The 23,940-nt window shown below is 34.3% G+C and overlaps 2 protein-coding genes, 1 long non-coding RNA gene and 1 pseudogene across 4 annotated transcripts; all 4 read left to right on the forward strand.

Moving 5' to 3' along the window:
- Nucleotides 1-3,142: 3,142 nt before the first annotated feature.
- On the forward strand, nucleotides 3,143-4,416 carry LOC109067534 (eotaxin). Its single transcript, XM_019084457.2, has 3 exons — nucleotides 3,143-3,302; nucleotides 3,447-3,561; nucleotides 3,709-4,416. Exons 1-3 carry the CDS (start codon nucleotides 3,233-3,235, stop codon nucleotides 3,914-3,916), a joined length of 393 nt encoding a protein of 130 aa, XP_018940002.2. The 5' UTR covers nucleotides 3,143-3,232; the 3' UTR covers nucleotides 3,917-4,416.
- Nucleotides 4,417-7,379: 2,963 nt separating this feature from the next.
- On the forward strand, nucleotides 7,380-8,811 carry LOC109067535 (annotated as a pseudogene).
- Nucleotides 8,812-16,445: 7,634 nt separating this feature from the next.
- LOC109111425 lies at nucleotides 16,446-18,602 on the forward strand. 2 transcript variants are annotated; one of them, XM_019124365.2, is made up of 7 exons: nucleotides 16,446-16,711; nucleotides 16,892-17,009; nucleotides 17,090-17,331; nucleotides 17,418-17,532; nucleotides 17,716-17,909; nucleotides 18,077-18,196; nucleotides 18,379-18,602. In XM_019124365.2, exons 1-7 carry the CDS (start codon nucleotides 16,648-16,650, stop codon nucleotides 18,579-18,581), a joined length of 1,056 nt encoding a protein of 351 aa, XP_018979910.2. In that variant the 5' UTR covers nucleotides 16,446-16,647; the 3' UTR covers nucleotides 18,582-18,602. The 2 variants fall into 2 exon arrangements, with proteins under 2 accessions (XP_018979910.2, XP_042633725.1); XM_042777791.1 differs by having other exon boundaries at nucleotides 18,077-18,193; nucleotides 18,376-18,602.
- Nucleotides 18,603-20,278: 1,676 nt separating this feature from the next.
- On the forward strand, nucleotides 20,279-21,455 carry LOC109112457. The gene is made up of 3 exons (XR_002021559.2): nucleotides 20,279-20,773; nucleotides 20,952-21,066; nucleotides 21,170-21,455. It is a non-coding gene; the product is annotated as an uncharacterized LOC109112457 (long non-coding RNA).
- The last annotated feature ends 2,485 nt before the right edge of the window (nucleotides 21,456-23,940 follow it).

Raw genomic sequence — 23,940 nt, forward strand, 5'->3', positions numbered from 1 at the left:
ATTACCACATCCTCAGGCAATGCAGAGGTCAGACAGATTTGGCCACAATATTAAAAAGATACTATGTCTATTTTTGAAGCAATTGATAGCAAAATTTTGGAAGAAATAGTGCAGCACCTAAAATCGTCAACATGCTATCTTGACACACTTCCCACATCATTTTTCAAACTGTTTAGAAGCAGATCTCTTAGAAGTGGTGAACGCACCACTTCTTTCTGGGACATTTCCAAACTCCTTGAAAACTGCAGTTGTTAAGCCCCTCCTGAAAAAGAGCAATCTTGATAACACCATTTTGAGCAATTATAGACCAATATCTAATCTTCCTTTTATAGGCAAAAATTATAGAAAAGGTAGTTTTTAATCAGCTGAACAAATACTTAAACTCAAATGGATACCTGGACAATTTTCAATCTGGTTTCCGACTGCATCACAGCACAGAGACAGCACTCATTAAGATAATAAATGATATTCGCTTAAATTCTGACTCTGGCAAAATATCAGCGCTGGTATTGCTAGAACTCAGTGCTGCGTTTGACACTGTCGATCATAACATACTACTAGAGAGACTGGAAAACTGGGTCGGGCTTTCTGGTATGGTACTCATGTGGTTCAGGTCATACTTAGAAGGGAGAGGTTAATATGTGAGTATAGGAGAGCATAAGTCTAAGTGGACGTCCATGACATGCGGAGTCCCACAAGGCTCAAATCTTGCACCGCTCTTGTTTAGCCTGTATATGCTACCACTAAGTCAGATAATAATAAAGAACCAAATTGCCTATCACTGCTATGCTGATGATACACAGATTTACCCAGCCTTATCTCCAAATGACTACAGCCCCATTGACTCCCTCTGCCAATGCATTGATGAAATTAACAGTTGGATGTGCCAGAACTTTCTTCAGTTAAACAAGGAAAAAACTGAAGTTATTGCATTTGGAAACAAATATGAATTTTTCAAGGTGAATGCATACCTTGACTCTAGGGGACAAACAACTAAAAATCAAGTCAGGATTCTTGGTGTGATTTTGGAGACAGACCTTAGTTTCAGTAGTCATGTCAAAGCAGTAACTAAATCAGCATACTATCATCTAAAAAACATTGCAAGAATTTTGTTTCCAGTCAAGACTTGGGGAAACTTGTTCATACCTTTATCACCAGCAGGGTGGACTATTGTAATGGTCTCCTCACCGGCCTTCCCAAAAAGAGCATTAGACAGCTGCAGCTCATCCAGAACGCTGCTGCCAGGATTCTGACTAGAACCAGAAAATCTGAGCATATCACACCAGTCCTCAGGCCCTTACACTGGCTTCCAGTTACATTTAGGATTGATTTTAAAGTACTTTTACTTGTTTATAAATCACTCAATGACCTAGAACCAAAATATATTGCAGATATGTTAACTGAATATAAACCTAACAGACCACTCAGATCATTAGGATTGAGTCAGTTAGAAATACCTTGGGTTCACACAAAAAAAGGGGAGTCCGCCTTTAGTTACTATGCCGCCCGCAGTTTGAATCAGCTTCCAGAAGAGATCAGATGTGCTAAAACATTAGTCACATTTAAATCTAGACTCAAAACTCATCTGTTTAGCTGTGCATCTATTGAATGAGTACTGTGGGATGTCCGAACTGATTGCACTGTATTTTACGTATTCACTGTTTTGTATGTAAAATCATTTTCTATTTTTAACTGTTTTAAATTCATTTTAATTAAGTCCCAAAGTTTTAAAATTGCTTGTTTTATTTTTGTTATTATTTTTCTTCATGATTATTTTACTTTATGTAATTTTACTTTGAATTACCATTGTGTATGAAATGTGCTATATAAATAATCTTGTCTTGCCTTGCCTTGCCTAAAACTCTGACACCTTTTATTCCTTTTCACACAAAATTACAGCGTTTCAATTAATAAAACGTAATTTTCCGCACAATTGCTTAAAGATTATCATGTTATGACTTCAAAACAATATTAATATGCTGGGTTTATCTATGGGTTTTCATAGGCGGTCAGTTTGTTCTATAGCTCCCGGAGTAAGGAGATATAATTTCTGGCGCTCCGGTTTGGATCCCATGTAACCATGGTTTGACAAAGCAGTTCAAATCTGCTTATAAGGAAGTTGAAATGGTACGGTTGCATCAGCAAATGCATTTTTATATCAGTTTTGCATTTGTTAAAACGTTTTTATTTTAATTCACAATAAAACTATTTAAGTTGCAGGTACTAAATATGATTACACAGTTATACAGTATTATACAGTTACAATATAAAATAATAATATTCAATTTATAATATATTAATTTAATATAATAAGCAATTTATAGAACCTTCACAAATTGAATAAAAACATAAAGCAAAAGCACACTGTTCCACATTTTATATTCCGCATATTGTACAAGTAGAATTTAAAAACCTTGCTGATTTTTTTGTAAAGATACATTGCCATTTTGCTCTGACCAGATGACTTAAATGCACCTGAAATTATCATTACTCATGTGCACTTAAGAAACATAAGCCTAGTGTTTTTCTGTGTTCATTTTCGTGTCTTGTCCTTTCATGGTTGGATGTTCAGTTATATTTGCTGCTACCTTTGTTTGTTTATTTATTTATTTATTACATTAATAAAACACTCTGAGTTAAGTGATCATTACACCGATTACTTTCTCATGACTAAAAAAAAAAAAAAACACATTCAACCACAATTCAACCAATGTGATATGCACTCTGATACTGCTTACAGGGTAAAAGCCCCTAAATGTGTGCTTGGGGAAAGAAAGAAGCAGACCACCATGACCTAAAAAAAAAAAAAAAAAAAAAAACCTTCACCCAGAGAGAAAAGTACTGCAAAGGTTTGATTTGTTAAACATAAATGATACTATTCACATATTAAAATCACCTGTTACAAATACAGATTGTGTTCTTCTTTCCAAATCTGATAGCTAATCATTTTTGTAAATATTGATTTCATATTGTATCTGGATCGCACACAGATAACAACAGTTCATCAGACATTTTTGTTATACCTTAAACATAATGTGACCATATGTCATTACTAATAAAAACCTTGACCAGTGTTCTAGGTAGTGGTTTGTCTAGTATTTTCTGCCCGTGGTTGCATGAGAGTGGAGCCCTGTCAGTGGGTGGTTGTTCCATGTGTCTCAGTTCAGGGCTGAGCTTAAATAGACAGCGTCTTTCATGAGGGTCACATCACGGGTGACAACCAAGCTAGAGAATGAAGTCGCATATGTTGGGTTTCCATGCAGTTCTGCTGCTGTGGCTTCTGGTCTTGTTTTCAATGCGAGGTGGGTTTTACACATTCTTACCAATATGTCTTGACACTAGATTCATTACTGAAGATGAATATGCTGATGCTAATTGTATTAGTAAGTTGTTGTTTTTTTAGTGACAGTTTCCATTTAAAATGAATTTCCTTTTATCTCCAATAGATGCTCATGTTATAGAATTAAGCTGTCTAGAAACTAAAGATACTAAAGTTCCTCAGAAGTATCTGCGCAACTACACTGTCCAGCAAGTACCCTTGTTCTCTGTGAATGCTGTGAGGTCAGAATCCATTCAGATTATTGCAGATTCATCTTATATTATTAAAATAAGAACTAAAGGCAGATTAAATGCTTTATTTTACCTGATTTTGTTCATAATATGACTGCAAAACATTGCCATAATAGCTTGTTCTGTTTGATTCTGTAGATTTCTTACAATCAAAGATAAAGTAATCTGCTCGGATCCCTCCTCACCATGGGCCATAAAATCAATGAAGTACCTGGATGCAAAGAACAAACCTCAATCAGTATCAATCAACGCAGCTCGTCAATCTGTGACACCGGTTCCTGGGAAAACATCAACCACAAATAGTTCAGTTATTGGCACAGATTTAAACACAGACCCCTTTGGATGAAAATTATTGATTGAACAGTATGATTTTCTATTTTTAAAGGTTTTCTCTTTATTGCACTTTATTGTACATCACACACATCACACAAAAGTAGATTTTTTGTATATGGCAATTTATAGGATTACTTTTTAAAAAGGACTGTATTTTCATAATTTGATATGCTTTATTTGTATATCTACAAAGCCCTTTGCACCGTTCTCTTTTGTCTCTTAATATTATATTTTGCTGCATTAATCTATTAAATTACTTTGTATATGAAACCACAATCCGCACAAAAACGCACTGAAGAAGGCCTTGAGCCGAAACGTTTTTGTTTTGTCTTGCTGGTGAATGTAAAATAAAACAAAAGAAGTGCGGATCATGGTTTCATATTATATGTATATCTATAAATGTTATTTTATTAAAATTATTAAAAGATGTGATTGTTTTTTTTATTATTATTATTTTACTGTACGTGTAGAGATAATGTAGTCAAATAAACTGAAATTCTCTGTGTCAGACTACTCTGAAGTGATTGTTTAATCCATGTAGCCTTAAATATCAATATTTAAAGTCAAATGAAATTATTGAAGTTATTGTTCAGAAAATTGATGGACCACTGTCTGGGCATTTGAAGAAAACTTAAATCCACAAACAAAAGCACTGTACAAAAAGGTAGAAATCAATATGGTACTGTAATAACCACTTGTGAGCAATGAAACATCATAAACCAAACCTAGATGTCTCTGACTAAATTCTACCCCGCACAGAAAACATGAAAACCCCAAAAGACATCAAGAACTATACAAGACTTTAGGGGTAAATTTAAAGAATATGCCTTGAACAGACAAATAAAATACAGTTATTTATTTATATTGTCTGTTACCTTTATAGCAAATGGTATAGTAAGTGTCTATTTCCAAAAGTACAAACAGCCAACCGTACAAATCTGTTTTGACTAAGGAAACAGCGCAGTATAAAAGGTGAAACTTGCACAGATATTTCACCTTTAGTAAAAATAGCATGTTACTTTTATTTACGCATATAAACAAATATATAATTTATCACTATTTGCACTGTGTTTAATTATTGGTTAGTTCAAGTAGTATCTACAGTACCACTATTTACACCAAGTGTGCTATATAGCATCTACCTTTTTACACTGTGTAAACTGCTGCTGCCTCAATTCTTAGTTTTAAATTAATCAAAATATGATTTTTATTATTTTGCATTTGAAATAAGGAAGCAGAACTAATATGGGATTTTCTTACTGTTCTTCTAGCACACAAACAACTAATTATCATGTGCCTAAGTAGGTCATAGTTTTTATATACACCCACTTCCCCAATTCTGAGGAATAGCGAATGTCCTCATTTCTTTTCTTTGGTTAATTTGGCCAGTCATCATCTTACATACCTCCTTGCGGTTTTCCAGCTGTGCTAAATGGCAAGGAGACAACTTTCTACCAGCTCTCGTATAACACCCATGGGGCACAGAATGAAGCGAAAGATGAGTATTGACAAAAGTATTATTCAAGTTGAGCAATAGAACAACACATCTAGAATAATGCTACTAATGCTATATTCCATTCTACTAGACATTTGCCAGCCACAACATTTACATTTATTATTTTAGCAGATGATTTTATTCAAATGATGAACATTATAAGCAGTTTATCAAAGATTACCTTATTAATGAACAGTCAAAGATGGGTACAAACTGGATGATATGATGGAACAGTACATGTGTGACTCACTTTGATGCACCACGATGGCTAAAATTAAAGATACGGTGCTTTACTTGTAGAATAGAGGGTGTGAGAGAGCAAAACCTCACTGTGAGAGCTCAATATGTGGGTTCATGCTGGGGATGCTGAGCACCTGCCACTGCATGAGTGTTGCAGACCAAATTGTAGGAGGAAGAACCTGCTAATACACAGAGCTAGCATTGGTTTGGAGGGTCCCCCCCCACCCCTTCTTTAGTTTCCATGTATGTTATTTCCAAGACATGCACTTTAGCATTCTCTTTTAGCTAAGCAAATGCTATCAAATACTAAATGACACCAAATATGTTCTGTTTATTAACTTAGTGTTCATGGTAGCATTTTAGTCTAGAGGCATAAAAGACATGAATACATTTTCGACAGATGTGTGATACGTGTGATGACACAGGAAGTACAGTCAGGTGTAGATAAGCCCAGGAGCAGTTTCACATGGCAGGGTTGCATTTGGTTTAGAGTGACGGTGAAAGTGTACCTGTGGCTTATTGACGGATGAGCTGTTTTACATATTTGCATGCGGTTTGTCTTTTACACCTCTCATTTTCCTCTCTTGTTGACGGTTCACTCTTTAGTCATGTTGACCGTCAGTTGACCGGGAAACATGAAACGTTATTATTTGACTATAGATATGCAAAACTAACTTGCTATTATAAGTGTATTGTACTTAGTATCAAAAGTCAACACAAATCACTGTTCAGAGCCAGTTTTACTTCTATAATTTGACAGAAACTGATTGGATCGAAGATTAGGCAGAGTGGTTGGTGGGAAGGGTTGAAAGGTATTGTTCCAGGCCAAAAAGGTGAGTTGTTTCAGAGGCAGAGGATGTAAAGATTACAAGGACAAAGCAATGACCAAAGAATCATTCACAATAAGACCCTTAAAGAAAATGTACTTGTATTCAGCAAGGATGTATTAAGATCAATAGTGATATTAAAGACTAACCTGTTAACTGTCACCCCGTCCCGTATACGGGACACCCTACGTTTACTTCACTAAATCCTTATCTAATCATGACAAACTATATATCATTGGAAAGGTCTATGACTCCTAAATAGATATTTTACCAATGTTTTTTGTTAGAAATTATGTAGGAAAAGTAATAGATTAATTTATGACAATAGTGCACCCTCAAAAATCTACATCATAACAGGAGTTCTGACCTTGTCAAAAAAAAGTCTTCTTCGTTGCCTTTTTCTCAGTCACACTTTAGAAATAATCAGAAATGATATATCAACTGAAAACTTAAAACTCTCAAAATTCATCCTTTAAAACCCATTTTAAAAATCAGACATTGTATTACCGTGAAAATGGTACATCAATATCATGTTATAAAATGTTTTTTTTCATGAATTATAAAAATTTTAGTTTGGAAAGTGCATTTAAAAGATTAAAAAAAATTAAGAAAGTAAAAAAAATCAGATTAAAGAAAATGTACTTATATTCAGCAAGGATGTATTAAATAGATCAATGGTGATATAAAAGACATTTAAAAGATTAAGAAAGATTTCTGTTTTAAATAAATGCTGTTCTCTTGCAGTCAAAATATTAATGATATTACTAATTTTAAATAAAAATATAATTATTTCAATAAATAAAAAAAATATTTATTATAATATTTATAATATATATAAGACACTCCTTTCAAAAAATATGTATTATCTTTTTTATAATATTTATTATATAATATAATTATTATTTATTAAACTTAGGTTTACTATATTATCACAGCTTTCATTCCAGTCTGTTGGTAAATGAATTAACAGCACATAGTCATGTCTTCCACTGGGCAACCATGTTACCACAAATACTACTATGTTTCAGCAGGTAGGCAGATGTGTGGTTTCCTCCTTCTTTAATAACACAGTCGTCTAAGTTGGACAGAGCAGTTTGGCCAGTAGACTTGATCAAGGTGATGCTGATTTTCACGGCTTGTGTTTTTTGGGTCAGTTTCGGGTCCTTCGGTGTGTTTGCTGGTAAGTTTTTCTCTGTGAACAAGGTGCCTTTATGACTTGTGGTATGGTGCATGTGATATAAAGTGAGAGTAAAGTTAAAGCTTGTGCATATGTGGTTTTGAGACTTTACCTTGGTAGCTCTGCTGTAGAAACGAGTGGTTTTCTGTACACGTTGCCTTGTGTGAAAATTAAATGAATACTTTGTACTAAAACATTCAATCAACATGAAATATGAACTATAAATAATCAACCACTGAAATTAATTAGTCATTATTGTGTTTACATGTACAGATGGACCTCCATTGAGTTGTTGCCTCAAACTAGGACACAGCAGACCGCCTTTGGACAAAGTATTGAGCTACAAAATACAAACTAAAGAACTATGTCCTATAACAGCAGTTGTGTAAGTAAGTCCCAATAGGACAAAGTCATAATATTAACTAGACTGTCTGTTTGACTTTGGTAGAAATACATAAATTGCAATAAAGACAATATAAATATTTTAATATGAAGTTATCTTTGCTAGAAGTCCATAAAAAGATCCAGAAAACAGATACAGAAAAATCTGCTAAAATGAGCACTAATAACAAAGTATCCTTCCTTTCCAGGATCCAGACTGTATCTGGGAAAATACTCTGTTCTGATCCTAACAGTGCCTGGACAAAGAGAGCCATGCGGAAGGTGGATGAAGCAAAGATGAAGTTTAGAAAGCAGGATCCTGTACATGCAGAAGGAGCATCATCTGAGAGGAGCAGAGGAAGGGCAGATCCAAAAACAGCAACAGAGCTGCCACTAAATAGCCAATGGAACAGAGTGACAACAAGACAGAAGAGTATATGGAAAAGCCAAAGACAATCACAAATGGGTCTCATATAAGGGTCCCAAAGAAATGAGATCAGATTGTAAAAGGGAAGAACAAGAAGTGTGAGGACAAATACTGTGGAAAATGCTTTATATATATATATATATATATATATGTATTTTCTTTCTTTTTTTTTAAAGCTAAGCTTACATTTTAAATGTAAACTGTATGTCTGTGACTGGTAATGTTATTGCTTGGCATCAAACAAACTCTTTCATAATTCCTGGCAGCGAGAATTTAAACTGGTTAATAAATCACAAATCACAGATTATGTGTATATGCTCTGTTGTGATCTTTCCATGGACCCTCTGCAGTACCTTCATGAACCCCCAGGGGTCCATAGACCCCCACGGAAAACCCTAGTAACCTAGCCAAAAATTTGAAGTGTGGAACAGGACAGATCCAGTTTACTCTTTAACTGATTTTTGTTCACTACATGATAGATAAGTGCTGCTGTCACTTGGGCTCAGTTTACTTTTAATCTTGGTATAGATGAGAAGTCAACAATAACCATAAAAGTTTAAAGAGTAAAGGCAAAAAAGTATACAAGTCAAGACAAGTCAAGTCTCTTTTATTGTCACATCACCACAGCACATGTGTCTGGGTGAGTGAAATTCTTGGGAGCGTGCTCCAGAAATTGCAGAAACAATTTACATATAATCATACAGACTCCAACAGATGACAATGTGCAATATGCACATACATATAGTCAGTACACATATACAAAGATGTAAACAAATTCAAACATGGTATTCTATGCCCATTCATAGTAAAAAGAAAAAAGACAAACTCATGTACTAAGGCACTGGGAAGTCTTGGCCTAGTGGTTAGAGAGTTTGACTCCTAACCCTAAGGTTGTGGGTTCGAGTCTTGGGCCGGCAATACCATGACTGAGGTGCCCTTGAGCAAGGCACCAAACCCCCAACTGCTTCCCGGGTGCTGCAGCATAAATGGCTGCCCACTGCTCTGGGTGTGTGTTCATGGTGTGTGTTCACTGCGGTGTGTGTGCACTTTGGATGGGTTAAATGCAGAGCACGAATTCTGAGTATGGGTCACCATACTTGGCTGTATGTCACATCTCTTTCACTTTCGCTGACTGATAAGGGACGTGTAGTTCACAACTGCAAAAGTTGTTTCTCAGTATTTCTACTTGTGTGAGTAACAGTGGACATCTTCACTTTAATTTCAATTGCTCTTTGAGAGCATGTACTTGCTTTCATATATGCTCTCATATATATAATATTTTTATTTATTTATTTATCTTTGCATGCAGCAGTTATTTACCTGAATCACACGTACCAATGCAAATCTGAAAGACCTCCCTCAGCAGAGAGACCTGTCAGCCAAACAGTGTAGGCTAATTTGAAGTGAGCAACAGAACAAGATTAAATTCACTTTGTTTATGGTTTTTGTTTCTTCTTTATGGTGGATGAATGCAGTGTATGGTGAGTTTTCACTATTTAAATTCTTTAGATAAATATTGTAGTTTGGCCTTAGTAACACTCGACTGAAATGTAGACAAGTTGAGCTTGCATTGTTTCTTTATGAGAGTGCACATGTGTGTACATCTTATACTGTGAATGTAATGATTGCTCAACTGAATACAACAATATGCTTCTCCAATAGGTGATGGTCGTCCAGGATTCTGCTGTCTTACAGTGTAAAACACCATAATATCAGCTGAAAACATTGTGAGTTATACTATACAAGATCACCCGTTATGTCCTATCAGAGCTATAAGGCAAGTGTAAGCAATACATTGGCAGGTAATTAAATTATGAGAGCTCAGATTCTGTAATAAATGGGTGGATAATTAAACAATGAGCTAAAAAGAGCTTGAGCACCTGCCCCTTTTCCCCTTGATGCCCAAAGTGGCCTTTTTTAGTAAAATTAATAAATAATAATTTAGTCATAAATAAAGTGATCCACATGATGACCTTTTACCTGACGATCTCATCCGGGACGATCCCTCATGTAAGTAAGAGGGAAGTTGTGGCCAAGTCGTTACATAGTTTTAATACACATGTAAGTAAGGGGGAAGTCGTGGCCTAGTGGTTAGAGAGTTTGACTCCTAACCCTAAGGTTGTGGGTTTGAGTCTCGGGCTGGCAATACCACGACTGAGGTGCCCTTGAGCAAGGCACCGAACCCCCAACTGCTCCCCAGCGCCACAGCATAAATGGCTGCCCACTGCTCCGAGTGTGTGTTTGTGTGTTCACTGCTGTGTGTGTGCACTTTGGATGAGTTAAATGTTTAGCACGAATTCTGAGTATGGGTCACCATACTTTGCTGTATGTCACGTCACTTTCACTTTTTCACTTTTAATTTAGCACACTACCAGGATACCTTCAATAACGTCTGCGGCTGCCGGTAAGTGAAGTTCTCAGCAGAGCGGTGTGCTTGTATACTTACATTATTAAATTATTATTATTTTACAAGAACGGAGTGAAAGGAGCATGCACAGCTATTGTTTATATTGCTGTGTGTAAAGTTAGCTGCAGCAAGGAGCTATAATATTTTTGTTCAATATTTTCCTAATAACAATTTTATTATTGGTTTAAAAAGGCTACTGCAACCAACTTTTCCCCATTTTTATCATAGAATAAGGCAGGAAATATAATTTATAGTTTCTATACTAAATGATATGTCAGTCATTATTGCATTATTCATTTAGTTTACGCCATTTATTTATTATCTGGAGATGTTGTAAAACACACACGAACCATAAATTTTCGCAATCATCTGTTTATTGTCTTCATGTTTCATCAGTAAAAACGTTTCTGCTTTTTATTCAGCTCAGCTACAGTGATAGCCTGATACTTTTATCCATATTAGGGATTTCCTGCAGGTCATAAGTTATTACTTCTATGAGAAGCCCTCCGGCTTCGGGTATGAATGAAACACTGCAGGAGAGTGTTCAGCACTCCTGATATTCACATCTACTCATTTTAGATATGAATAAAACGTCAGGTCATGCATAGACTATCGATACTGTCTCTTTGAATTTAAATCTAGATTTAAATCTAGAAACCTCTATGTGAACACACCTGCCCAAATAAAATTTTATTAAAATTAAATATTTATTTAATATATTCAGAATGCAGCTAACATAGTTCAACACATAGCAATAGCATATAGCAATAGCATATGTGCCTGTTCTCTTTCATTCTTGCTGTGTGATTGGGAAAAGTTTAAAGTGCGTTGAGGGGTCTTGTCTTTTTTATGTTATCTGACTAAAAAGTACTTTGAACTATTATTATTACAGTATTTATTTAAAAAACTCAGTGCCTTAAAAATAATCACAACACTGTTAAAGCAGGCTTATACTGATTTCCTCATCCTCTGAATTATACTTATCGGTCCTGTTTTTATTATCATTATCATTCAAAAATTAATAAATTCAGAACAGGATTAGAATAGAATTCTATTTTAAATAAGACAGAAATATATTTTTTTCTACAACATAAACAGTAGTGTTTACAGCAGCAAAACCACCATACCCTATAAACTCAATAATAATAATAATAATAATAATAATAATAATAATAATAATAATAATTAAGAGGTGCAAATAAAAAAAAATAATCAATACATCCATTTTCTTAAACTTAAAATGGTATTTTCTGTTCTGTGATTCTTTTTCAAACTGTTTCATGTCATTTGCTGCTGTATCAATACATCAATTTTCAAGCAGGTGTAGTTGTGTTGGCCTATTTTGATAACAGAACATTTCACTGCTGGTTATATATGCTACAGTGTGTGAGTCAAAAATACATAAATTTACAAAAAAAAAAAAAAAATACCTTGATTTCCCTACATAAAAAAAGATGGAAACCATGGAAATAGTTTGTCATTTTTACCCTATTGTTTGTTATATTTATTTGCTCAAAGTCTTCTGTATTTTTGGTTCTTTTACTGCTGTAGAGAGCCCATAGTATAACAAAAAATATTAGATATCCCTTCATTGTGTTTAGCCACCCCCTCCCAGACGAGCAATCATAGGCACGTGCCTAGAATGTTTTTGCGTAAATCCGGCCCTGGGCCCACCCACATTGTGATTCCTGCCTACTTTAGTTATTTAAACTATTATTCATGGAATTTGAATCCCGAGCTTTATGGTCAATTTTTGTTGATTCATCGTACTTCGGCTTTACAGGTAATCCGATCACTTAATCATGTAGTGGGGAGGTTTACATGTAATGTACAGCGATGTGCATTTCTAAATCTGATCGAAATAGCCTAACTGGAGCGCATACATGTAGGCCTATACACGCACAAAAATATACTAACTTAATACCTTCTTAGGCTATATCAACGTTGAGTGCCACAAATCATGTGAAACACAGCTGAAGTTCGGTTATTGCAGATACTGTTTTGCTCGAAATGTCACATTTGTGCTTAGATTAAAATCTGCGCCTTTCGGTTTCATTTATTTATTTGAGACTTAGGAGACCGTTTGCAACCCAGTCTCACGGCAGTTCGTGAGTCTGGGGTACGATGTTCCTGAACTCATATCCAATAACACTTGTACTCGCATAATGTGATTATAAGTCAATACTGCGATTAAATAACAGAACATTCTAACATAATATTCATATATTAAGTTAACATACTGAATTAAAATACTGAATTATAAAAGATTGAAAGTTAAAACTATTAATATTAAATTTCATTTAAACTTGGTTAGAGAGATAATAATTGTAAAAACCAAATAATCTCACAAAAAAAATATCATAAATACAAAATAAAATGAAAAAAAAATGTATATAAACAACAGTAAATACATAAAAAAATAGCAAATCTAAATACTCTAAAATTAAAGTCTATCAGCTACTCTTGTTTGCATTTTTGGTAACATGGCACATATAAACATATATAGTCGGAGCAATGCAAGGTGCATCATTCATTGTATTTGATGGTTGACAAAGAGAAAGAGAAAGTATTTCTGTATAAATTGTTTAACACTACATAATGAAAATAAACCAGTTACTCAATAACTAGTGTTTTTTTCGTCTAAAGCAAGCTAAATAGTCTAAAATTATTTTTCATTTCGGGGGTGACAGAAGCCCTGAAAGACTTCCTCAACATAACCATCAACCCAATCAACAACCCACAGAATCACAGAAACACTTAAACAACTACATAAACATAATCCCAACAAACCAACCAACCACCATTAGAAGTCTGAAAGAAAACAAGATGAAGTTCACTCTGTTTACTGCTATTCTTTTCTCTATGGGGTGGATGAGTATTGAAGTATCAGGTAAAATTTATTTTGCTCTTTAGAGTTACAATGTGTTCTGGCCTTAGTAACTCTTACTTGAGAAGTTGAGCTGCTAGCTTTATGAGAGAGTGTACATATATGTGAATCTCTTGTGAATGCCACGGTGACTCACCTGAATACAATTACTGATGTTTTTTTTTTTTTTTCAAATAATTTTCCAATAGAAAAATACCAGTTGGAAACATTTTGGATTACTGTGTCAAACACCAGAACACCAGTTGGAAACATTTTGGATTATATCATACAAGATGTGGTGACATGTCCTGTTAGGGCTGTAAGGCAAGTCCAAGGTTTTTATACATGTACACAATATACATTTTTACACAGATTCAGTAATAAAGGGATAGATAATTAAATGATGAGAGCAGTGTTTTTCCACAACATGAAAAATAAAAATATCAATTCAAAAACAAATCACAGAATAACTAACAAAACACATAAAACACCTAAAACTATATAACTGAAAACCATAAATTTATTCAAAGAAACTTTTAAATAACCCATGAAGCCTAAAGACTTGAAATAAAAAAACCAGCTAGGAATTCCCATTGAAGTTGTTGTTTGCTTTGCTGAACATGTTTAGTTTTTCTCACAGTATTAAGACTTGAAATGGAAAAGTTTGCTAAATATAAAGGAAGGGAATTCCCATTGAAGTGTTTTTTTTTTTTTTTTACATCTCATTATCCTAAAGTAAATGGTTAAAATACTGACTGTTCAATATTTACTTTATACATATCACTGTTTTTACTGTATACGAATAGATGGGCTAGCAATGTTAAGGTCATGGATTCAATTACCTGAAAATGTCTAAACTGAAAAAAATATATATCTTACAATGTAAGTCGCTTTTGTTAAAATGTCTGTTATCTGTATTTTCTGTCACTTAGACCACTGGGGATTCATTTATCACTTTGATTGATGAATTTTATTCCCATCTGTGGCTGAAGCCCCATTCTAGTCAAGTCTTCCATTCAGCCCCCATGTAACCACCAATAAAACTATTCATTAGGAAGGTGTTATTTATTATTATTTTTTTAATCTTCTTTATTAATACTTCCGTCAAACTCAGGGCCGTGCACAGACATTTTCAGGGGCAGTGGCCCAAACCAAAAAAAGGTAACAAAGGTAAAGGTTGTTACATCAAAGCAACTTTATCCAGGTCTAAAAATATTTATGATAAGTGATTTAACAATAAAACCATGCCAATCATTTAGCTAAATATTAGCCTGAACTGGTAAGCTACAGTAGCTATTTTTTTCCAAAATGGCAGCTATGGGGAAAAGTGAGCCATATGTTGTGTGGTAAATTGAATCAGCATTTTAACTTACCCCATTATAAACTGATGTTTTAATGTGATATTACTGGTTTAGTTTATCATATACATATTATTTGTAGTTTATTTGATAGGGACAGTGTACACGTGCACCAAATCCTTCTCTGATAAGAACCAGAAAATGCTTTTCACATTATAATCAGATATATATTTCCACCTGTAGTCACTAATGGCCAACAAACTCTCTGTTTAGTCTGTTTTTAGGAAGGCTACAACTCTCATATTCAACACATAAATTCAAAAAATCAAACAATTAAATATTGAAATTGAAACCTCATTTGGTTGGTTTTATGTTGTTAAAGTTAACTTTACGAAAAGAAATATAAACATATAAAAGATTGTTTGTAAGGAAATTATTAAATTAGTTTTTATATTGTTATTTATTTAACATGGGTTTGAATCAGATTTGGTCAGATGGTCATTTTTCACCCAGAAGGTGCATCTCACCCACTGACTCGACTCGGGTCAACCTACAGTACCCCAAACCCGTTGCAAACTTTGTCTACATTCTGATCATTTAAAATGATATCATATTTTTAGAACCCTTTGTCTACATTCTGATCATTTAAAATGATATGAATACTTTCATTAGGATAGGATAGATAGTTTCTTTGTACTTCTGCATAATTTTCCCTTATCTTGAGAACCACAGAAGTAAAAAATGGTTAATCTTGCCCCACTCTCCCCTATACGTATTAGACATTTAATTATTTTTTTACAGCATAAATCTATAGTAAATACTAATAAACAACTCATTTAGAACATTTATATATATAAATATTTATATATATAAATTATTATGATCATTTGTATTCAGCCGCAAACAGAAGGTGCAAAATAAGGTGTAAAATAAGCCCATGCGGTAATGAAAATTAGCAATATTTTACATATGATTTACAGTTTATTTGAATAATTATGAAAAACATAAAAGGTGTGCATTATTGTTGACACCTAGATGAACACTTTACAGTATGTTTTATGAAAGTAAATCATTCTGTTCAAATGCTATTGAGCTTTAAATTTGTATTTAAATCCATTCGGTAATGAAAAGTAGCAATATTTTACATTTGATTTACAGTTTATTTGAATAATTATCAAAAATATGAATTGTGTGCATTATAGCTGACACCTAGATGAACACTTTACAGTATGTTTTATGGTTCTAGCAATTTTTAAGTGGATGCTGATTATTTATTTATTTATTTATTTATTTTGTATTGGAATAGAAAAATTAATTTAAATATATATTATATTATATAACACCTCTCTTAAAATAACCCAATAAAATTACCCAAAAGGTTGAACCCAGCGTTTTTGTGGGTTGAACCCTTAGAGTTATTAGAGTGTAATACCATCTAGTATCAGCATTGTACAATGCTACAGCACTCTTTTAGAGTTAATTTTATAATTTTATTTATTTATTTATTTATGATGACGAAAAGTGATCGTAGAGGGTGGTGAGCTTTGTGGGCTGAAAGACCTCCCTCAACACAGACCCTTCAGCCCAGCAGAAAGATTGAGAATTAGAAGTGAGCAACAGAACAAGATGAAGTTCACTCTATTTGTTGCCATTCTTTTCTCTATAGGATGGATGAGTGCTGTGGTAAAAGGTGAGATTTGATCATTTTAATTCCTGAGCTCTTTGGTTAAATATTGTGGCTTGACCTCAGTAACTTTCACTTGACTGAAAAGTTGAGCTGACATTATAGCTTTATAAGAGAATGTACATTTGAATCTTATACTGTTAATGTAATGATTACTCACCTGAATACAATGATGTGTTTCTCCAGTACATGATGGACCTTCACCTGATTGTTGTTTAAGTGTGTCAGACACCAAAACTCCAGTTCACAACATTAAGAGTTATTCTATGCAAGCTGCACCGCCATGTCCTATCAGAGCAATAAGGCAAGTTCAAAGCTATTATATATTACAACTGATATTGTGGGTAATTAAATATTGACAGCTAATCAATTCCCCCCTAACAGATTTTACACCATGAAAGACAAAACTATTTGTTCAGATCCAAACGACAGTTGGACTAAGAAAGCAATAAATCATGTGGATAAGATGAACTCTCGGAAACATCCCAAAGAGCCTACAACATGCTATACAAGTGCAACAAACTTGATCCCAACCACAACTTCAACAATCAAAACACCAGGAACAGAGACAGAGACCAGCACGAGTACACCTGTAACACCAATAGTGACGACCATCAAAACATCTGGTTTTAGTAACTTTCACTCACCTGAAATGTAGAGAAGTTGAGCCGACATTGTAGCTATGATGTATGATGATGTTCTTCTTCAACAGGTGATGGACATCCAGTAGACTGCTGTAATACTGTGACAAACTCCAGAATATCAGTTGAAGACATTTTGTATTATGACATGCAAAACACAAATCTATGTCCTGGAAGAGCTGTAAGGCAAGTTCAGAGTTAAATAAATACAAACCATAATTTAAACTACACACACACAAATAAATAATTACATAAATAAATAAAGAAAGATAAAAAAAAAATCAATGTATTATAAATCAACAATATTACTGTATTATTCTGTATTATAATATTGTATTATCCTGTGTTATTCTTATTTTTAATGTTCAGATTCTACACCAAGAAAAACATAACTATTTGTTCAGATCCAGACAGCATCTGGGCTAAAAAAGCAAAGGCGATAGTGGATGGGAGGACAACAATCAAAACATCTGGACCAGAAACAGAGAAAAACAAAACATCCATACAACCAACTTCAGTGTCCAAAGACAACCCAGAATCTTCTCAGAGTACTGCGACAACATGTAAGACAGGTGAAACAGTAACATTTAGTAGTTGGTGAGGAAAGGTTGTTGAGAGTATGTAGGCCATACTGACATGAAAAACAATGTTTACCGCTTTATAAATAATAACGAAAAACAATGTTTACCGCTTTATAAATAATAAGTCTCTGCTTCTGGTTTTATTACAGTCACATCATCTGCAACCAAGGACTGCTGCCTAGCAGTAACAAAAAACAAACCAACGTTTCGTGAAGTTGTGGACTACAAAGTTCAAGAAACACCGCTTTGCTCTGTCAGAGCTGTACCATAACATCAAGTCATTTCTTGTTTTTATATTTCGACTACTATCTGATAGACTGTTATTTCTTGTTTTTATATTTCGACTATTATCTGATAGACTGCATAATCTATTCTTAATGGACTGTTATTAGAATTGTATGTCTTAAAGTACAATATTAAAACAATTTATGTATATAACTTATTTACAGATTCATAACTGTGGGGAACAAAAAAATTTGCTCTTCTCCAGTAGAAGACTGGGTCCAGGATTACATACAGAACTTGAACAGAAGAAGAAAAACTATAGACGAGAGAGATAAGAATGCCATGATAAGAATAAAAGACTCCAACACCAATAATTACTTTTGTTTAAAGAAGGAACAATCTAAATACTTTTGCGTCAAACAACCTTAAAACATCTGTTGGAAAAGCTTGGCCAACTTTTTATGCCTGTATACTGATATTACCAATAGAGGATAACTTCTAAGTCTAATAAACGAATAAGGTGATGTAAGTGAAAAATCAGCAGTGTGGTTTCAGTCACATTGTCATATTTGTATTCATGTTTTGTGCAATAACTTCTATTTTGTATATTGCCTTTCTTAATTTACGTTTTTTATTATTATTATTATTATTGTTGTTTCATGTTGTTTGGAACAACATGAATCATGAGTAATTTATAGAATTGTCAATGGGCAGAACTATCCATTAATACATTAGTGTGGTATCAGTATTATTACTGAAGTATGGATCTATTTTTTCCAACACTGCTGAAAAACGAGAGTGCAACTCAGAGCCGTAACATGAAGTAATAACAAGTATCCTGGCCGTAATTATAATTATAATACAACTTTAATCTTTTCCGATGACTCAGGCCAAGTTTGTGTAATTCTGGTCAGCACATACTGAAACTTCAAAGATGTGCACATTGCCCACCGACTGCTCTTTGGTTTACTAGAGTTTAGCATATAGTGCATAATAAGGTGCAGCATAGCAGTCACTACTTCCTCTCGCAGAACAGAGTGTGATGCTGTGGTCTGTCTTCTCGCATCTACACCAGAACTTTCTACAAATAGCTCAAAGGACATCATGCACCATGTTTCTTGTATGTGATTTCGAAAGAGGAAATGCGCATGTGGTTGTTCATTTAGGTCTACATATTTACTTTTATATAATACCAGAAAGGACCACTGTAATATAGTAAATAGGGCAGTAGTAAACAAACTCATAAATGTTAACCTTATAAAATGTGAAACATTTGTATAATGGCATTAAACTATGTGCAGTTGTTCATTCTGAATGTCATACAGAGAAAAAATACATCATAACAGCTTCACGGGTCTCTGTTTAAGTGTAGGTGAGAGCTAGGTGGGAGCTGGTTTTGTTTTAAGGTATTGTTGAGACGTGGAAGATCCCAGTAAAGCTGAATAAAACGTTTGTGGTTTCATGAACAAAGAACACATAATCCCTAAGTACTCTGCAACACCCACACAAAATTAAAAGACCCACATTTTATACCTAATGCTCACAAAGTGCATAAAGATTCCATTTTTAGATGCATGGACTCTCATTTTGGCCTTTTTTAATGTTGCTGTTAAACTCAAAAGATTTGTTTAGTCAACCTTAACTGCTGAATATGACATACTTTTTGCTGTAAGCAAGCACATCATGTGACCTGAGTCAGGCCAATTCTGTTTAGAAACAGTAGTTTGTGAATGTAGTCAGATCTAGATGTACATACTTTATACACTTACAAAAAATTACCATGGTATTAGCAAAATTTTTGGAAACACCATGTTTCTTAGACACATATCGGAAAGGCCATGGTACTCTTTGAAGTATCATGTAAATGGTAGAAAAAAAGATACTTCAGATGCAAATTAGCATATGTTTTAATCTTTATAATTTATTGGTTTGTACCATTTCTATAACAAACTAAATAAAAACATAACAAAAAATAAACAGATACCATATTAGATGAATAATGTGATTTGGAATCTGTACCAAGCTATATAAAATTAATAATATCTGGTATCAGCATTGTACTATTTAACAGCACTTTTTAAGGGTTAATTTTATTTATTAATTTGTTTGTTTGTTTCATTAAAAATAAAAATATAATATTATTAATAATAACAACAATAGTAACAATTATAATAATAATACATTTTAATTTTAAAACCTAACCAGGAATAGAGACTGCAAATGAGCCATTATGTAGCTAAGCAAAAATTTTATTGGTCACGCGGACCAATACTTTATGCCACAATAAACTAAATTAAGCCATGTTGAATGCTCATTGTGAAATTTTGTAACCCCTTACTTTCCTCTATGTGGTTGAATGCATCTCTTTCTTTCTTGTTTTTGGTCTTCCACTCATCAGTCATCTTTTCCTGTCCCCGACTGAGGTGTCTGTGGGCCTAGGTGACGAAGAAAAGTGATAGCAGAGGGTGGCGAGCTTTGTGGGCTGAAAGACCTCCCTCAGCATAGACCCTTCAGCCCAGCAGAAAGATTCATGATTAGAAGTGAGCAACAGAACAAGATGAAGTTCACTCTATTTGCTGCCATTCTTTTCTCTATAGGATGGATGAGTGCTGTGGTAGCAGGTGAGATTTGATTGTTTTAATTCCTGAGCTCTTTGGTTAAATATTGTGGCTTGACCTCAGTAACTTCCACTTAATTGAAAAGTTGACATTATAGCTTTATAAGAGAATGTACATGTGAATTTTATACTGTTAATGTAATGATTATTCACCTGAATACAATGATGTGTTTCTCCTGTAGATGAGGGACCTTCACCAAATTGTTGTTTAAGAGTGTCAAAAACCAAAATTTCAGTTGAAGCCATTATGAATTATTCTATGCAAGCTGCACCGCCATGTCCTATCAGAGCAGTAAGGTAAGTTCAAAGTTCTTATATATTACAATTGAAATTTTACACAGATTCAGTAATTAAATGGTGGATAAATAAATATTGACAGCTAATCAATTCCCCCTAACAGATTTCACACCAAGAAAAACAAAACTATTTGTTCAGATCCAAACGAAGGTTGGGCTAAGAAAGCAATAACTCATGTGAATCAGAAACTGAACCCTCTGAAACTTTCCAAAGAGCCTACAATGTGCTATACAATTACAACAAACTTGATCCCAACCACAACTTCAACAATCAAAACACCAGGAACAGAGACAGAGACCAGCACGAGTACACCTGTACCAACAACAATGAAAACAAAAAAAACTAGACTGGAGAAAGTGATCAGCAAAACAACCATCCAACCAGCATCAGGGACCGAAGAAAACCAGGAATCGACTGCAATAAGATGTGGGACAAGTGAAAAAACTGCTCCACCAGCAGAAACAACAAGAACTAGAGTGACCAAAACAACCAAAAAACTGCCAAAGATGATGAGAAGGAAAAAAGGGAAAAGCAAGAAAGGACTTAGAAAATTTCAGATGGGATATGCACATACTTGACAGTAAGATTGAATATACTCATGATGGGTTGTGAGTTGAAGCACTACATATATTATTTACTCCCAGTCTAGGACTGAACTATGGTATTGGTCTTTTAGTTGCAGACTATAGAAAATAATGTAATGATTTTGACCAGCTCAGTTGTGTGGTGTGTTTCTACCAAGAATGTATTTTAAAATAATTTGTTTTTATTGTTGTTTGTTAATAAATTAATTTGATAAATATTTGTAACTGTATTTTTATTCTAATAATAAATTAATATAATTATTATTATTTTTTTCTGATGTGTTGCCATTGTAGATATCATTCATATGCTGAGAATTCCTGACAAAAATCACTGTATGTCTGAGTTTTTATTTTATGGATAAATGAGAGTCAACGACGGCGCTGGATGATCTGAAATGGCCGAGAAGGAAAAAAGGCCTTCGTCATATCAATATCTTATTATAGTGAAGGTGCAGTGTCACACTATCACCACATGGTGGCGGACTCACCTAGATAAGCGTTTCCAGCTAACTGCAGCCTTTAGATATTCACGAAAATGCTCAATCGGTTAGTTAACAGTTTTACACGAGCAGATATAAACTCATTGTGAATGTACAACTGGATAAAGATAATGTAAAACCCTGGACACAGCTGAAAATCAACAGACCTGGCTCAGGATAAAAAATAACCACACATTTATCTGTGAATTTTCCTTTTAGAGGTACTGCAGCAGTTTCACATAAAGAAGGCAGTGCTTTTTCAAACTTTTAACTTCAAACTATAATAGTTTAAAGACAGAAAGTCTCAATGTCAGTCTCAGCAGGGTGATAACAATTCAGTTTTACCACTGGCACTCTGGAAAGTTTGGCAGAAACAGCATACATAAAAGAGCATACATACAGTACTTCAACACACTTGCTCCAGACTGACACAAACGAAACCGACTAAGGTAGAAAACTATAATCAGACCAACACAATAATGTTGATTTCAGACACAGGAGGCCGGGGTGTCTTATTTTGTTTCTTGATTATCTCTCGGGTGGGCACGCTTGTTAGGTCACCAATCAAATGGCAGATAGAAATGAGATTTTTAATAAAGCTCGCGATTGAAATGAACATTGCAGGAAATTACAATCAATATTTGGCTTCAGATGCTCATCCGATATAGAGCCTTTTTTAGATGAAAAATGCTTTGCAAAATGTAGGAAACACGGTTACACTGGAAAACAGAGGAGAAGCCTGGTGTTATCAAACTTGAGGATACCTCTGATAAGCCAGAGAGCGGCTTTTATTTAGATCTTGAAACAAGAGGCAAAGAAAACAATTGAATTGATTGAGATCAAATCTCGCAGGCGGTGAGATTCACAAACACCTGGCTTGAGATCAGATCGCATTGAGTTTTTCTTTTTTTCCACCCTGTATAGAGCATTCTGCTTCTTCTGGGGGACAATATGAGTGGAGAACCAGCTGCATCTTGTACAACTATAAGTTATTTTTCTTCAATAACAACAGTACTGAAATTGACGATCGATATTGTTTATATCATAGCTGTGAAAAATCTCACATAAATGTGTGAACGTTTAGAGCGTTCTCCTTTACATTCATGTGGACATGCACACTGACACATAGAGTGGTTTTCCTCCTCAGATTTTTTATGGCTTGGCTGAGCCGAGGTCCTCATAAATCTACAGACAGGAAATAAATGCCAGCGGCCCTTTGCCTGAGTTGGTCAGGCGAAAATGAATGGAATAAAACAGGGCTTAATAGCACGGAGCAGGTAATTACCTTCTCTGGCCTGCTCGTCCATGAAATATGATAATATTGCACACTAATAAGATGTACCCAAACTCCCAGTGCCCATCCACAGGAGTAGAGAAGGGTCACTATGCTTTGCAAGTCTGTCATAAAGGGGTATTCTTTATAAAGGGGTTATTTGCAAAGTATTTTCACGTCTGACAATATTTATAAGATATTATGAGGCCCAAGTCAGGTTGTTAAAACTGGTTCCATTAAATATGTATTAGCACATATTACGTTCCAGTCAACTCTACTGATTATTTGTTTAGCTGCTGTTGTTGTTGTTATAAAATGGCACACAGCTAAAATATTTTCAATTTTATACAGAGGACCAATAATCAAAGCATTATTATAATATTTTTATATGTTATTGGACTTTATAGAGTGCTGCAGTGATGACATGATATTTTTGTAGGCCGAAAAATTTGCACCACCCTGGTTCCCTCAACAAAACCCAACAGGCTTTTTTATTAGCTTTTGGATTATTGCAGAAAATAAACTCTGTGTCCAACAA

This window comes from Cyprinus carpio, chromosome A2, assembly GCF_018340385.1.
Source record: "Cyprinus carpio isolate SPL01 chromosome A2, ASM1834038v1, whole genome shotgun sequence".
Classification (NCBI taxonomy): domain Eukaryota; kingdom Metazoa; phylum Chordata; class Actinopteri; order Cypriniformes; family Cyprinidae; genus Cyprinus; species Cyprinus carpio.